The sequence below is a fragment of the Sus scrofa genome, chromosome 8 (assembly GCF_054392235.1).
Source record: "Sus scrofa isolate SSC_HxYL_T2T_F1_AM1 chromosome 8, Sscrofa_HxYL_maternal_Yorkshire_Landrace_v2.0, whole genome shotgun sequence".
In the NCBI taxonomy this organism is placed as follows: Eukaryota; Metazoa; Chordata; class Mammalia; order Artiodactyla; family Suidae; genus Sus; species Sus scrofa.
Genome location: NC_139390.1, coordinates 95,130,994 through 95,149,442, shown reverse-complemented (window position 1 = coordinate 95,149,442; position 18,449 = coordinate 95,130,994). Strand labels below are relative to the sequence as shown.

The window sequence follows — 18,449 nt, the reverse complement described above, 5'->3', positions numbered from 1 at the left end:
CTGTGGCTGTGTCTTAGGCAGGCAGCTGTAGCTCTGATTAGACCCTTAGCCTGGGAACGTCCATATGCCACAGGTGTGGCCCTAAAAAGCAAAACAAACAAACAAAAATACCACATTAGTTATTTTTATATTATTGTTAGTTGCACCTCACCCTTCTTTCTTTCCAATTTTTTGATTTATTCATGCTCTATGTGAATGTGTGTCTGTGTATGTGGTGGGGGTAGGGAGAAAGAAATGCATGTGTCTAGATGAAATTATAGTTAGTCCAGTCTCTGGGAATTCTTCCTCTTTAAAACCATTCACCCATTCAGTTATGCAGGAATCTGAAAGCCATGATCAGAGTCTTCTAGTCATTGACATTTGTTGCCTGTAATTGTGACTGAAAGATTTGTGTCTTGGTCTGAGTTTTTCTCTTGATTAGAAGAGATGTATTAACTCTGGCCTTGTATAGAGAAGGCCAGTATAGGGAAGACTAGAAGTATAATAAAGTCACACAAAGACAGAGATAAGAAATGGAGAGAATGTTGCCTAGCTTCCTGTAGTGTTTCATTCTAGGCTTGCAGCCCTTTCTGAGGCCAGACTGCATTCCTGACAAATGGTTCTTCAAGATACAGCTATGTGCCTATTATATTCCCTCTTTCACTTCAATTACCTGAATTTGTTTCTGTTGCTTGCATCTAAAAGAGTCCTAAGTAATATGATACTTCACCACAACCTGGTTAAGGCAGAAACCTTGTTAAACATGTCTTTGATGGCTTCTGGTATCAGAAGATAAAACAGTAATCATTGTTTAACATCTTTTCATTTACCACATACCTGGAACCACGAAGTCCAGAATGACTCTCAACTTGACCAAAATATGTGAAATAGAGAATGACATCAGTGGAAGTATTCTGAAATTATAATATATTGTGCTATCATCCAAAATAGATATCCATCTTAGACATCCAGAGTCTTAGTACATCCCTTTCAGTTCCCTTGCCCTTTCCTATTTCCTACCCAACTCATGCAAGCTTATTTTATCGGGCTACCCTCTTTTTACACTCTCTCCAGTGGAAAGCCATCAAGGCAAATCATCTTCAATTGCCAATTTTATTTACCCATTTAATCGAAAAGTATGTGGTGGGTTATTGGCTTTTTCCAGGTGCCGTGCTTGAGTCAGATTATGGATACAAAATACAAAAGACATGTTTTCTGGACCCATGAAGGGGCCTTTCTATGCAGAGTACTCCTAAATATGATGGGGTGGGGAGAAGAGGAGACAGTTCTTTCCCATAGCTGATATTAACTTCCATGTCGAAGACACCATGTTAGGGAAACACTCTTAGCTTCATTCTAGAAGAGTTATGTTTTATTCTTATTGGTAAGTTTGGAAAGAAAAAAACCGAAAAAACAAATAAACTGATTATATGTCATTTCTCTCCTGGGAGCCATCCTGAACTCAGAGGGCATTTGTTCTGCTGTGCTGCTCCATGCCTTAAATTTTACAGGGTTAGAGCCCCACAGAAAGAGGCCTGAAGTGGTGCAAGACTGCCTGCAATGGGGTGAATAAATCTAACCCTAGAGTTCAATGTCAGAAAGCCCACTGGCCCATAGCTATGAATCACATTCTTCTAGATTAGCTGTATCAGCAGTGATATTTGTTCTTCTATCTGCCTTATACTTTCAACTTATATCATAATTGAGTCATAATTCAAGTGGGGAAGAGAGGTGTTATTTATAAGCCTCTCTTATAAATAAGAACACCAACAATGTGCATCTAAATCCTCTCCTCTCAGCCAAGCCCTTGCCTATAATATGGTGATCAGGGGAGGTGCCCAGATGGAATCTTCATTACCTCCAATGTAGCACTTCACAAATAAAAATATGCTCCAATCTCCAATCATCTCACAAAAGGAAATCAGATGTTTACCACCAAACATGCTCCTTGACTGACCAGCTGGTTCAAGCAGGTGCCACACTGTGGAGTCACCCATGACCCCCCTCCTCTGAGTCCTCCAAGTCAGGCACAAAGTCTTGCCATTTTTTTCTCCAGAATTTCCATTCACCTGCCTTTTTATCTCCAATCCCTATCTAGGCTTTTCAGACCTCTTTATAAGGCAAAAGCTCATCAATTAGATTTTGCTGAACCCAGATTTTGCCTTATAAACTCTAGCAGAGCTGACAACCTTACTCAGTTGCCACTTTGACTACATGAGTCTCTTCAGAAAGGACTCTGTGCCTTCTATCTTCAGATCAAACTCATTTTTCTGACTTAAAGGCACTTGTCATAAGCAGACATGATGCAATCAAACTTTCTGTAGTTACTATTCACCACTCTACATGGACTTAACTATTTTAAGAACCACAAGCCTGATATGCTTTTAATACATGCCTTTCATCAAATTGTGAACCATATACACACCATCCAAAATCATCATCTCACTTCCTGACCATCTCCTTCAAATATTTAAGGATTAATGTGAAGCCCAACACACATTTTCACAGTTAATCACACACTGTATTCAACTATCTATTCTTGTGGTTTATTACAGACTCTTCTTTTATCTAAGCAGAATTACTGTGAGTTCCTTGAGCAAAGAATCATGGTACATTTCCCATACCATAAAGTTCATTATTAAACATATAGCAGATAACAAAATAAATATTTAAGGACTTATTGACTTATAAATACAGCAAAGTAATTGCCTTCACCAAAGATTTGGTTTGATCCAACAGTCTGAAACTTGAGTGATTTGATAATCAGAATTGTTCCTCTGACCTTTTTGACTTTCCTCATTGCTCAAGGCAAGCCATTTTAGCTATTTTGGATTCATTTTCCTAATCTGAAAATGAAAGTAAGACTTGTCATCTGTCTTATTCATAGAGAGTGGTGAAGAGTAGCCTAGTCAATGCAAAGCACATGGCTAATACAAAGTTTAATAAAAATGATAAATAACGTCTATTACAAAATTGAACCATTGTTCAATTTCTTCTGCCCTTTCAGTCCTTTGATTCAATATTCTCTCAAGTGAAATCTGAGAGCTTTAATTTGAGAAAGTGTTTTACTAATAATCATAGACTTTCTGCATTAACCTTTCCTTATCATTAGGCACACCTGGATGATATCAAATTATTCTTTTAAGGAAATCAATATATCACTATAAGTGCATAGAGAAACATCTGGTAATGGAACTTCCGATTAGGGAAACCTGGGTATGAAACACTGTGTCAGAGCAAAATGGCAAAATGGATGGTTTCTGCCTTTGGCTTCCCTGACAAAAAGAGCAACAAGAAACTGCTCATAGACAACACACCTTCGTGAAGAACCCAGAACATAGGGGTGAGGCTGAAGCACCTGCTTGACCTACAAAAACCAAGAAAAAAACACATTAAAAGCATAAGAATGGTTTCATTTTGACCATGTCACCCTGCCCTCAGGCCAACATACTGCCACACCTAGGCGGTCATCCCTGGCCTACAATTTCTCCTGTGGGAAAAGGAGAGTGCAAGGTGGACACTCAGCTAACTCAGCATTCTGGGAAGTTTCCCAGGAAACCCACTTAGGTATTGCCTCATGGGGATAACTGGAGGAATCAGCTGGAGGTGGAGAAGAAGAGTTGGGATCAAAATATTGAGTATACAGATCTGGGTAGATAATACTTCTGTTGGCAGTGATGTGTGACCTTAGATCTGAGGCAGCAGCTCTGCCTATCTTTAGGCCCAAGACGGTGGCCCTGTCTGGCCAAGGAGTGAAGCCCTTCCCAGTTTGGGTCCACAGCCAGCAGGCTGTCCCAGTGGCAGAGCCCATTCTGTAAACTTGCCAAGACAGTGAAGCGGCTTCACTCAACTATTAGATAGAACTTCCAGTCCTGCCTGACAAGCAAGCCCAGCCAGAGACCTTAGGCAGCTGCAAAGCTCATTCTGGAGCCCAACTGAGGCCGAGAGCCAAACTGGCAACTTCGCCCAAATGCACAGTATAACTTCTGGCCTCGTCTGCAAGGGAGCCCAAACCATGACCCTACGCAGTCTCAAGCCAAGCCTAGAGTACTGCCTAATTGCTGAGCACAGCAAGTGGCCTCTTTCAGGCAGAAAGCCCAGCCAGCAACCCTGCCCAGTCACAGAGCATAGCCTGCAGCCCCACCTGACCAGGAAGCCTGGACAGCAACCACTATTAACCATGGATCATAGCCTCCAGCTCTACCCAACTGCAAGTTACAGCTGGTGGCCCTGCTTAATCAGGGATACCAAACAGAGATCTCACCTAAGAGTGGAGCTCAGACACTAGACTGTTCAATCAGCCCAGCCAGAACCAAAGTCCAGCCAGTGGCACCATCCAGCTGGGGAGCATAGCCTGATGAACCTAGATTCAAAAATTCTCGACAAAATACAAGCAAACCAAATTCAGTATTAAAAGGATTGTACACAATGACCAAATAGGACTTATTACTGAGATGCAAAGATGGTACAATGGATGCAAATTGAAAACATGTGATTCATCACATTAATAGATTGAAAAACAAAAAGCATGTGATCTTTTCAATAGATGCAGAAAAAGTATTTGACAAAATAGAATGTCCTTTTTTAATAAAGAAAAAACCATCAATCGAGTATAGAAGGAATACATCTCAACATGACAAAGGCCATATATAGCAAACCTACAGCTAACATCATATTTAACTGTGAAAGGTTGAAGAGGAACAAGAGTGCCCTCTCACCACTCATATTCAACATGGTACTGGAAGTCTTAGCCACAGCACTTAAGAAACAGAAACAGACATTCAAATTAGAAAGGAAGAAATAAAATTGCTTTTTGTTAGTAGATGATACGATCATATATTTAGTAAACTATAAATATTCCACCAAAAAACTGTTACGCAAATACTCTCTGATTTCACCTACGTGCAGGAAGTAAAACGATGAACTCACAGAAAGTGGATTGGTGACTATGAGAGGCTGAAGGGTGGGAGAAAAGAGGAGATGGTCAAAAGTTGCAAATTTTCTGTTATAAATTGAATATATTCTGCAGATGTAATGTACAGCATGGTGCCTGGAGTTAACAATACTGTACTGCACACTTGAAATTTGTCAAGAGAGCAGATCTTAAATGTTACCACAGGAAAATATGGTCACTGGGAGAGGTGATGGAGATGTTAATTAATTTTCATATGGTAATCATTTCACAATATTTACATATATCAAATCATCATGTTGTACTAAACTTACACAATATTATGTGTCAGTTACATCTCAATAGAGCTGGAGGAGAGAGCTGTATAAGAGAATTTTCTATTTTCCATTGAAGTATTCTTTAAAAAAAAAATCTCAATTTTTTTTTTTTTTTACTTTCTCTCTCTAGTTCCTTGTGCTCTTGTTAGAAGAGTCACTTTTCGTCCAGGGTGAATTATGGTGAATAGGAAAAAAATTAAAAATTCTCTGTTCTACAGAACCAGAACAATTTTCAAATATTAATAGTATTTTTAAAATTAGAGTTGATTTACAATGTTGTGACAATTTCTGTTCTACAGCAGTGACTCAGTCATATATATATATGGATATATGTATATATATTCATTTTCTTATATTATTTTCCACCATAGTCTATCCCACAAGAGAACTGACATTTTTCATATTAACCCATTAGAGTCAAATAACTGGTACTTTTACATGGAAGACAGTAACTGTTAATAATGGGTTATGCAAGGTAGATTTTGTTTAATATTTTATCTTTTTTTTGTCTTTTTGTCTTTTTGAGGGCTGCACCCACGGCACACAGAGGTTCCCAAGCTAGGGGTTCAATCAGAGCTGTAGCTGCTGGCCTACACCATGGCCACAGCAATTCCAGATCCGATCCATGTCTGTGACCTACACCACAGCTCACTGCAATGCCGGATCCTCAACTCACTTTGAGCGAGGCCAGGGAGTGAACCCCCAACCTCTTGGTTCCTAATCGGATTCTTTTCCACTGCGCCACGACAGTAACACCTGTTTAATGCTTTCATTTGGACAAAAAATACATTTTAGAAGACTAGATTTAAAATTATAGCATCAGAGGAATATCTTGCAAAAAAATTACAAACCATGCTAGAAATGATAATTGATGAGTATTCAGCATTGTAGATCAGATGTAATCTAACTTGGAAGAGAAGGAGGAAACATGCAAAGGAGAGAGAACAATAAAATTTCTGGGAAAAAATATTTCCCTCATTTGTTGATTATGTAGTCCTGTAATTACTTTCTCTTTCAATACTGTACGTTGAACCCACTGCAGTTTACAAGTACTTCTGTCAGTGTGAACTAATTAAGTAAAATATAAGATGAATAAGAAAGTGGTAAAACAAACTACCTTTTACTATTGAAAGAATTCTATTTAGAAGTTTTAGGAGAGGGTAAGATATGGAATTGTGAATTTTCAATGTTCGTGTTGTGTGTGAACTTCATTTTCTGTGCCAACACATTATACTGGGCAAAGACCAAAATCTTGTATAGGGGTGTATTACATACCTTATCCTTTTCTCTAGCTGCTCTGGTCTTGCATTTATTTCTCTAAACGAGCTTTGCTTCTTCTAACTCAAGACTTTTATCACACAGACCACTTTGCCTATAACACTCATCTTACCTCCACTTTACCCATTTAATAAGCAGCCATCCTTCAATATCAATTCATATTCATCCTTCGGAAAGCCTTTCCCCACCTCCTGGGCTGGGTCACGTCAGAGTATAAGGTCTTCTAGCACTTGAAACTTATTCTAATTCTTAATGAAACATATGAGTTGTTAGGAAAAAATAATCTATGTCCTCACCTTCATGAAGCAGAGGCAAAGCCAGCTGTTAAGCATTGTATTGCTGGCACTCATCATATTGATTGGCAAAGGAGAGGTGCTTAGTGAATTTTTGTTGAATCAATAAATGAATAAACTTTGACTTTAATGCCTTGAGTAGCAAATTCTGAAAGAAACATGGCAATCTGGGAGTAAGAAGTAAACATAAGTTTAAAGCAGACTTCAGAACATGAAATAAAATTTTATGGTGTATTTAGATTTTAGTAAATGGAATATGTGATGATGACATATTGTTATATAATTACAATGTTAACCAATATGACAAAAGATTAGTTTCTCATTTTTCAGAAAAATTAGAATAAGAGAAGAATACCTGGCTTGCCCACACATTTCTTAGGGTTATACTCATTTGTATTTACTAATTTATTTTATGATAGCTGGAAGACATTTCGATTTTTGTAGTAATTTAACCTGAATTAACACCTTTGAAATCCTGTTTCATGTCCTTCAGAGATTAATAAATCTTCAAAGCTAAAAATTTAAAGGATATTGAATCCTAATTACATTTTTATTTTCAAATTCTTTCAAACATCAAACATTTTAAGATCATGGTTTTTAGTCAGTGCCAGCTGGTGACCAGGTGTTCTTAAGCTTAAGACTATAAAAACAATAAAATGGCTATGAAGCCCCAACCTTCAATGTCAGATTTCTAGAAAGTCTGCAAATATAATTTTTAGGACATGGGGAGGCAAGAGCAACAGCATACTTACCCATATTCTGCCCACCCATCCCAGGATACAACATCATCTCAAATTTTTATAAATTAGACTCAGCCTAAAAATTCCAGAAGAAAATTATTAGAAGTAGTTCAGCAGCAAAAGTCGTTGTGAACCTAAACTTAATCAGAGTTTTCGTTTGTTCTGTTTTTCAAATGAGAGTTGCAATGTTTATTTCAGATTCTTTCTTGTTTTGGGTGAGTTCTTATTTTTCAGTATTTTTTTTTCTTTTTTGCCACACAGGCAGTATGTAGGAATTCCTGGGCCAGTGATGGAACCTGTGCCACATAGCAGCAACCAGAGCCACAGCAATGAGAATGCAGGAGCCTCAACCCCCTAGGCCATCAGAGAACTCCCCCTAATGATAGTTTTAAAAAAATTATGTGCCACTATGTATTATCTAATTTTCCTACACATTTTCATTAAATACATTTCCAGTCACATTCATTAATTTTAAATAAGTATATCTGCATATCACACAGATTGTATTTCTTTTCAAAAGTGCTTAAATTTAATAGGTCCAAAAGTTATGAGTTTTTTTTTATCATTCTCCCCAAATATATCATCGGAAAAAAGTGCTAGTTCATCTCCTGTGTCTACTTCAAAGAGAAGTTTGGTCATCAAAAATATAGATGTTCTTTTGCTCTTCATTTCAGATCATTATTTTTTTTCTCATTAGTATTATGGAAAAAAAAAACCCTTATCAATAATATAGGAACCTAAATATCTTTCCAAGGGGACATTTCATAGTAGGTCATTTGCTCCTTTACTCTGTTCAAGGCTCACCTACCAACCTGAACTGAGGATGGAGGAGGGGAGAACAACAGAAGGAAGAGGAGAGACACTGAAACTCCTCAGTTTTCTTACATTTTGAAGGTAAGGCATTTCATAGAATTCCACAGAATCTAATGGATTGCTTAAATTTAGAGGTAATAAAAATTGCTTCTAAAAAAAGCTTATCATGATAACCTAATAAATAAAAGTTATTTGTCCATTTATTGAATTTATGAACATAAAATACTGAGTACCCATTATGCTTTAGGCAGTAAAATATGACTAAAAAGTTCCAAATCCATGCAGAGAAGGGAACTGAACAAATAAACTACAATGGTGTACAATGAGTTCTGCAGGAGAAGTGTGCCCCAAATGATGAAAAATGGTCAGTGCTCAGGTCTTGAGCCAACCTGAGGAAAGTGGAAGATGTGACTTTTGAACTCAACCTTGAATATTGAGTAGAAGTATACCATGTTGGGTGTAGGTGATAGGAATGGGTGAGGAAAATATAATTCCTGTAGGAATCTGCAGTGTGTCAAATGAAATGATGGTATCTTTTCTTCATTAAACTATTAAAAGGGCATTCAATATTGTGGCAGAGAATATGGAAGTGGTCATGTGTAGCTGGAGAAAGAAACATGACAGATTATGGAAACTCCTGCATGTTCTACAGAAGTGTGGATTTTATCTGTCCAGAAAATAAATAAATAAATAAAAGGGAGGCCATAGAGGATTTTTACTGTGTGTTTCAGAAAGAATATCCTGGGAAAACATGTGAAGGCTGAATCTGAGACAGACAAAAGTTAAGACTTTGGCTAAAGGGCAGACAGACAGTAAGAAGAGTAAACTGACTGGTGAAAATAGAAAAGTTGCTAGATATCTCAGAGCAGAGGACAGATGGATGTGGGCCATGAGGAAGAAGAATGTCTTCAGTGTTTGATGAATCTGCCACCACTTTCAGTTTTCAGTACAGGAAATTGTTATTAAGTGGGATGCTCTAAAATATTCAGAGAATCATCACAGATAAAACCAATCATTAAAACCAAAGCCTTCAAATTAATGGAATGTACACTACTAAAGCAAAGCAAAACACATTTTTTTAAAAACCGCAATGACTTTTATTAAACTATCAAATTTTTATTCAATTTCCACTTAAAATATTTTCTATTAAAATAAGTAAAAAATATATAGATACAAAGGTTGAAGCAACTAGAAGCATGACAGATATACGTCTACATAAATATAATTGAAATTAAATTTAATGCAACATGGAGTGACATCACATTGCACCCAAGTTTATTCCACACAAAAACACATGCATCAAGAGTTTCCATCTGATGAAAGCACCCTTTATTTCATAGTATCTTACCACTTACATAAATAGCCCATAAACACCATCTGGCAGTGTGATTGCTGTACCAGAACTCTCCCCAGAGGGAAATCATTAAGCTGTAGAAAAATCCATTTTATTTCACATATCACATGCTGGTATAGGCATCAGTGCCAGAGAACCCTAAGAAACACAGCACAATCCACAAATGAAAGTCCCTTTGCGCCATTTATATGTTCATAGTTAAATATCATAGCACTTTTAATATGACTGGAATGTAGACTCAGAAAAGGAATTTTGCTCTTTTAGAATGTATCCATCTAAGACATTGTGTAAAATTTGCTTACAATATGCACAATCCCCTTTATCAAGTTTCCTTATCACAAGGCTAAGAGGAAGAAACCCGCCACAGACGAGGTCCATTCAGGGTGTCAAAGCACCCCCTCCCTCAGCTGGACATCTTGTTCTTGTATTTCAGAGCACCAGGCCAAACCAACCTCTCTCCCACCCCTCAATTAGCAGACTAGTCCAATATCATGGCGAACACATTCCATATCTAAATTAAGGGATAGAGCTGGTCCGTAAACTACAAATTCCACACAGTACAACAGCTGCCAGCAAAGCCCTCCTGAGTAACCAGACTACTTTGCCACTGGACTAACTTGATTCCATTGGTGCCAATTACTGATGCTTGCCATAGACTATGAACAGCATTTAAATACATTCACATACAGTACCAAATAACGTCAATATACACATACCAATACATGGAGATTTTTCTACTCCTTGATAGGTAAAAATGAAATAATTGTTACCAGGCCAAATTTTAACACAAAGTTACTAAACCCATGTTTATTAAGTCAATGTAGATATACATACAGTAAAACAACATAAAAGATTCAATCATGAGATGAATTCTGAGTCAATAACTAAAAACCATCTCTACCAGTGCATCACTACCATCTAATCTGCTCTATGATAGGTAAAAACCAAGCTCTATGAAAACCAGAGTCAAGTCTTTGTCAGAAAACTAGGACAAATTAAGTTCTTGAAGCGTTCAGTACAAGAGGCCATCTGTCCTGCCTCTTTCTGACTTGTACTTATAAAACTGCCGGTAGTCAACATTCCACATCAGTGAAACAATTCTATATGTTTGTTCACCAGTTTGGCTAAAGAGAAGACACTGTGTTACATGGTAATAACCAATTAAAAAAAAAAAAAGTACATCTGATACTTAGGTTTGCAAAGTTCCCAAAATATTGAGCGGTACCACTGAAAATTCATTAATTATTGTGCTACAATCCATCTACAAAAAGATAGAAATTTGGGGCAAATTCCTGTGTTCACAATAAGCACAGGTAAAGTGGTATGCCACTCTCCAAACATGGATAATGTCCAAAGGTGAACACTGTTTTCAAAACACAAGTATCAATAGTTAAGTTCTAGATTTATAGCAGTAGTAATAACATCCCCAAAGGAAAACCATTACGCAGAAAACTTCAAAAAGAGGACCAAAATAATCCCAAACTACTTACAACCTTGGAGGGTTCTTGTGGTTTGCATGATAACCACAACTATATATATTTTTTGCTTACAGAACACTTAAAAGTGCTATATGGTAGTGTTTGAAATAATTAATATACACAGTAGTTTAATGTACATCATTTCTATTGTTATAAGCCTACATTCATCTGAAACAATCTGTTCTATTTCCAAAGTATTTTTACTTTATATTACATTAGTTAGTAAGTGGAAATTTGGAATGAAGGAGAAATGCTAGAGGAAAAATTCATTCAGAAATCCTTTAAAATAAGATTGTCCCAGAGTTTCCATCATAGCTCAGTGGTTAAGGAACCTGAACAGCATCCATAAGGATGCGGGTTTGATCCCTGGCCTTGCTCAGTGGATTAAGGATCCCATGTTGCATGGCTGTGGTGTAGGCTGGTGGCTATAGCTCCAATTCGACCCCTAGCCTGGGAACCTCCATATGCCGCAAGTGCAGTGGGAAAAAGACAAAAATATATACGTATACATATGGTCCCATCCTAGAACCAGAAAACCACATTGCATTGCCTCCTGCTGTGCCAAAAATGTGCTTCCGAGCATGCACAGAATATTAATCAGTAGGAATACATGGGGTCTAACTTCACAATCCTCATTTAAGTGGACTTAATCCAAAACCAAACCACTTTCACAGCTGGAACATCTAAAGGCCTAATCTGTTTTCCCACAAGATGCTGTGTGAAAATATCTTTTTGCACAAAGTACTCAAAATATAGCCACTGCTGCGAAAGAGATAACTGTGCACTAGTCTTTTTTTTTTTTTTTTCTCTCTCTCTCTCTTTCTCTCTAGCTTTCCACATGGCCTTGAGAGGCTTCAACAAGAGGTAATAAGGACTCAGGAAGCAAGTCTTTCGAGAAATTAATTCACTTGAAAGCCATGCTTTAAAAAATGAAATCAGTAGTATATACGTTGAGGGAAAAAAATGTATACTCACTTTCAAACAGTGCACCCATCTGTATGGCTCCTAGATACCTAATGCTCCACAGTTTCTTAAGAGAATTGTTAACAAACTGTGAAGGCAGTTACTGATACTAAAAATGTACCCTTGATCCAAGCAGCCAAAATACACACATGTAACAGGTAACTATTTGGATACCGTAACCATCCTCCAGTGATATTTTAAAGCCAATGATAACAGAGAGAATGGGGTAGGGATTTCCAAGAAAGTAATTTCACACTAAGAATATTAGGTAAAGTGTATAAAGTTAAATTAAGACTCACTCCTATCTTGAAAACATCACATCAAAAAATAAAAAAAAGGGGGGAATCACTGATTCATTCAAAGAAAACAGAGAAATGGTTCAAAAAGATCAAGTTACTATTTCGTTGATATGGGCGGGAATAACAATATCCCACAACACACAGAAATTGGTGAACTTTCTCTGAGACCATGATGTATATATACCTTTGAGAATTTTTATCAGACCTAAAAATAGACCAAGCATTTACTTTCAAGACTCCAATTAATTTGAAAAAAAGGAAAGATTATCTCCCCCAATTGGCTATTAAAATATCTTTTTAAAGAACAGTACTAATAATATCTAGAGTTTGCACTTTTAGTTTATAGATAGAGAAATTAAAAATACTGTTTATGGAAAAATTAACTTAAAATACATACATAGGTAATAATTCTTTTACCTACACATAAATAATGTAAACAGAAGCTGTCAAGATGACTCATTATCTAGTCTAGTTTACATCCTCTAGGAGTTTATTCTCAGTTACACAATTCCATGCTTTAATTCTTGACTTTATATGGTTAGGAAAGTAAATGTAACTCTATAAACATTACCAGCACCAACATACGGTACATTATGTAGGGAGAAATGAAGTAAGGTGTTATTTAAGTAAAATAAAATTTCTTGACTCATCTGCATTCAAATCCCAAATCTATATTTCTTTCCAAACTAAGAAAAAGAGCTACCTTTAAAATCCCATTTATTGTTTTCCTGTCATTCAGAACTGACACATGAAATATGTCCTACGTGAAACTCTCTCCTTATATATCACATGAAATAGTAAGAGAAATCCACTTGTAGTTATACATAGATATTTCAATTAACTCACAACTTTATTACTAAAAAATATATCCTACTAATACCTCATGCTTATTTCTAGTAGAAAAAGTACTGGGAGTACTTTGATTTTTCTCACAGGGAAAGATGCAGATTTTGTAGAGCCTGAAGTATATATAATTTTACTAATCTTCTTCAAGAAAATTTTTAATACAAAATTCCCAATTCAAAATTAAGTATAGGACCTTGGAAGGGGCATGTCTAAGTGAGAGGCACTGAAGCTTACATTTCATTAGCATCTCAGGATATCCACCTGTGTACAGCAGATGATTTTTAATATTTCATTGACTATATTGTATAAAAAATTAGACCAAAATATTAACTCCAGCCACATGTTAGCTTTCATTTTCTGTGACTCTGACCTCTAGTTTCTATCTTTTCATAACCTATACCTCTATGATAAGAAATCAAGTGTAGGTTAAAGATGCTCCCTTTCTCAGCTGAAGACTGACTCAGTTCAACACAGAATTCTACTGAGTTAGGTAATTATACTCTTGTTAACCACCTGTTTATAGATCAAATAACAATGGGGGAAACAATTTGACCAGACACATAAGACAATCTGGAAAGTTGTTTTAACTTACATATCTTAGTGTTAGAGAAATGGCCATGAATTGCTAATGTAACCTAATAATCTGTCCTAATTTTATGCCAGCAGAAGCAGGGAGATACGGTACAAGCACATGCACGCTTGTGTGTGTGTGTACACACGTCTCATGTTTATGGTCTGTACTGAAGCCAGCCAACTTTCCTAGGACACATCTTTAATCTCCGAAAGACAAGAACAGGGTCTACTTCCAGCTGACCAAGTCACAATTTATAACAGTTTTCTTCAACTGAACAAAGGAAACTAATTTAATATTTTTAAAAGGGGGTCAAAATGTTTACTGAAATATTCATAAGTGTGGAAGGAGAATCATTCTATTTTTAAAATCAAATTGTTTTAGCTTTGGAAGTCTTTACCAGATCTGCTTAATTTATAACTAAATACTTGAGAATTTATGTACAAAAAAAGCAGAATATCTGAAAACAGTGTATTAGTTATCTTAAAGTACATTGGCCACTTTTACTTTTTGTGTTCTAATGAACTCAGAAAATGTATTTCAGCATTTGAATATGCACACTGGTAAAAATATATCACATAATATTTTGATATAAAATATGTATGAGAAAAAAATTGTTCTAAATATATGAGAAAATTACTTAGTATAAAAATACACATATATATAAAAGTGCAGGAGAGTGTTCAAACTATAATCTGCTTGGCGTAATACCATTTCAAATAAATTCTATGAATATTGATTTGATGTTTACAGAAGCCCCTATCTTGTCATGATGTATCCTAAGAGTAAGTAGAGATACAACTTAATCCTCATCACTTTAAAAAAAAAAGTTACTGACTGACTGTCCATCTGGTTAAAATGTTATTACAGTGGTGTTAGAAATTAACAATGCAAAAATCATTTTTAAAAGTGATAAAAAATGAGTATGTTATCTAGTTAGCTTGTATAATGATATATTTAAAGAGAAATTAGAACCAGACCTAAGGAAATAAATGAGGAGACCTATTTGCCACTTTTGATATAAACCTCAGGAATAATCAAGAACTATACAAATGTCTCTGTGAGACTAACTTTTTTTTAAAATTTCAGAACAAAAAAGTCCAGAAGAGTTTTCTGATTTAGATTATAAGAGCCTTGACTATAAAAAAATAGAATATAAAGGAACTCTATTTTTACCTCTAGCAACAATTTAGTGGGGAGAGATATAGGCAAATGAATATAAAAAGCATGGACTACAGATCAAATTTTGAAAACTGTATGAAAACCTATGATAAGGGAAAAAGGATGGAATTTTTATGAATTTACTTAAAGACCCAAACACTGAATTTGGCTGAAAAAAATTTCAATCTTGGATATATTAAATTGAAACTTAATTAAATGAAATTAATTGAATATAATTTTGAAATTGAAATTAATGAATTGGAAATTAATGAATTGGAATTGCCTCAAATTAGCATCATTCCACTTTGATCAATTGTCTGTGAACTCTATGTCTGCTCTTAATGATTTTAATCAGTGTAATTCTTCCAAATTTTATTCTTTTTAAATGGATAAAAATTAAATGATGAAAAATACTCTGGCCATGGCTGTTTAATCCAAGGTATATGTAAATAATAGTTAAAATTATTATATTATTATTTGAAAGTTCCACAAGAGTTTCTAAACCTAGTAAAATAAAACCTGTCTGAATATACACATTTCATGCACAGTTTCTCCTTCTTTCAGTGAATTTGTTATCAGTTATCTCTTTTACAAGTTGAATGATAATTGAGATGAGAAAATTACTGACAAAGCCTGGACACATAAATGGAAAAATTCTTAGAAACATTAGTTTCAAAACTTATTTAACAGTGACATTTCTTCCCTTATTTTTATGTAAATATATCTTTTCTTAATTGATATGGATATTTTTATCCATAGAGATATTTTAATAGAATATAAAGTATACAAAGAAATGTACAAACTGTCAAAAATCATCACTATATAAAAATGGCTATGAAATTTAAAAGTTGTTTAGAATCACTAATATTGCATAGAGAACCATAGAACTGATCATAATATTTTGGGCATTTTCTTTCCTAGTGATTTCTGTCTATATTGTTACTGCAACTTGATGATTTAAAATGTACATATTTAGATATATCCATCAAAGGGCAAGTTATTAGTGAAACAAGTGATTGGGCTTGAGGATTTATTACCATATTGATTGTTACCTTGCTCTAAGAAAGGTGTTACATCCTTTCTTGATCAAATAGACCATCATGAAAACAAAATGGCACATATCCACAGCTCTTCCTGATATGGAGTGAAAAAAATCCTAACATAATACATTCTCAAGAATTTTTTTTACTTAAAAATAACTCCTAGATTTGCCTCAAAAACAATATCCCCTAGAAGCTCTTCTTTAATGAATTCATTAAAATTAGGCATACCTCCTCTGTTCTTTGTTCAAAATGCTCTGTATATAATCCATTAAAATGAGTAATATCTAAGTTGATATTTGTGGGAAGCAATGCAATGCCAATGTAAAACAAATTTCTTTCTTTCTGCTGTCCATAATGATGACATATGCTTTTTATCAAAAGAGTAGAAAACACTTTTCAAAGTACAGTTACCTACAGTATATAAAAACTGTTTTTACAAAACCCATATGTACAGAAAACATCTCAGTCTTCAATTTGAAGGTTCTTAGCCATCTATATGTTACAGAGAACATAACCAGTTTAGTTACCACTAAAGTAACTGTCAATTCTGTAGTCTTTTTCCCTAACAGGTAGGTATCAGAGATTCAATGCTCACGCGAACTGTATCATTGTTTATCAGCTTTCTATAACTACAATGAGTTGTAACTAAATTTCTTAGAAACATGTTTGAAAAATCTAAAAGATAAACATAACTGATTCCTTTAGTCCATTTCCAAAGTTGCAGTCCTCTGGATTTTCATAAAATGGTGTGAAGATCCATTTTTTTTTATTTTAGCCCTTTGGGAAGAAACAAGGCCAAGGATAGATTGCCAAGATTTCAAATGTATTAACTCATTATTTATGACAATCTTCTTCTGGTACAACTTCCAGTATTATTTGTAATGTTCTGGTTATTCTGTCTACAAAGAAATAAAGAAGAGAAATTAAAAATGCACAGGAAATCAGAAATGCATAAAAAACAGCAAATGTGAATTATTTGGGATTGAGACTGAAAACATACAACCACATATTTCATTGAGCTCTTTCAAGAATTGTTTCATGAGAATCTTATCATGCTCAATTAATTTATTTGTCACTACTATAACTTCCCATGATGGCTTCTCAGCAAGAATGTAGTAATATTTTGTGTTCAAATAAGGACTTTTATTCATGAATCAGGAGGCTGAAAATATTTTGAGACAATAGGACTAAGATATAAATGTTCAAAAAATACACTTCATATTCAGTCTAAAATTGGCTTGTTGTTTTTGTGCCTACAAGAATACATCCAATTGCTCAGCAAAATCAGAAGAACCAGAGTATAATTTCCAGTATCAAACTTGTAGTGTATTATTGAGCAAAGCATCTTATCTCCCAGGGTCTCATTTGCTTCATCTGTAGAATGATGGATTTGGGAGTGACACTGGTAAGATGGAGGGCTGGGAGGTCCCAAAGCTTGTCCTTCCACCAAAACAAACCAAAAACCAAGAAAAATAAATAGCTACAAAGGAAGAGAAAACCTCAGGGAAAACTCAAGACAACAAAGAAGCCACAACAAAAACCCAGCAGGGCTCAAAAATCAAGGAGGGCACATAGAAAAGTATAGGAAGCATTCTGCCCACATGGCGTCACCCCCCAGTTAAGAGCTGTGGAGCACCAGGAAGAATCCTCTGGGGAAAGCTCACCACCACATGAGGAGAAAGAGAGCAGAAGGACCTTATAAGCCTCACCACTGTGGGTTTTTGCAGCTCTTGGTAGAGAATCTCTAAGTCTTCAATGAAGCTGACCCCAGCTGGTGGGATGCCTATTGTAACCTTTGCCTCCCATATCTCCTCCCAGAGGCTAGAGCTGTTGCTGAGTTGAGACCTGCCCTCAGGGGGCCTGGCTGTTGCTTTGCCCCCCTCTCATGGATTGAGTACCACAGCACATCTTCATATATGAGAACAGACCTCCAACTACACTTTGCCCACCTCAGCCATGGATTGGAGCTTTGTTCCACCATTAATAAGGTGACCTCTCCAGCCACCCTGGAGGCAGGGTCCCAAGCCATGGGCTTTGGTTGCCATTATTGAGGCTGCTGTTGCTCTTCCCAGGTCAGGACTCTTATCTGTCACTGCTGAGGTGAGCTTTTACTGCCCCAAGCCTTGCCTCCAAGGTTCCAGGTCCTGACTCTGACTTATGGCATTGCCACTACCTTGAACCCCAACCCATGGGGCAAGGCTCAAACCCACCATTGCTGGGACTGGGCTGTTTCTACCTTGAGCTTCACCCCTATCCCAGATTAAGGCTCTGAACCATCATTGCCAGGGGTATTACTGCTGCTCTGAGCTCTGCTCCTCAGGTTTGAGGCCTAGTCTGATCCATCGTGGCTGGGACCAAGCTACCACTGCCATGAAGCTCACCTAGTGGCCTTGCTGCTCCTA

The 18,449-nt window shown here is 36.1% G+C and overlaps 1 protein-coding gene across 8 annotated transcripts in view; it reads right to left on the bottom strand.

The window, feature by feature from the left end:
• Positions 1 to 9,405: 9,405 nt before the first annotated feature.
• Positions 9,406 to 18,449, bottom strand: part of SLC7A11 (solute carrier family 7 member 11) — a 376,273-nt gene continuing 367,229 nt past the window's right edge. For all 8 annotated transcript variants that reach the window (XM_084972872.1, XM_084972876.1, XM_084972875.1 and 5 more), the window contains one exon: positions 9,406 to 16,946. In XM_084972872.1, coding sequence (XP_084828998.1) covers positions 16,882 to 16,946 — 65 coding nt within the window. In that variant the 3' untranslated portion in view covers positions 9,406 to 16,881. The remainder of the gene's footprint in view (positions 16,947 to 18,449) is intronic.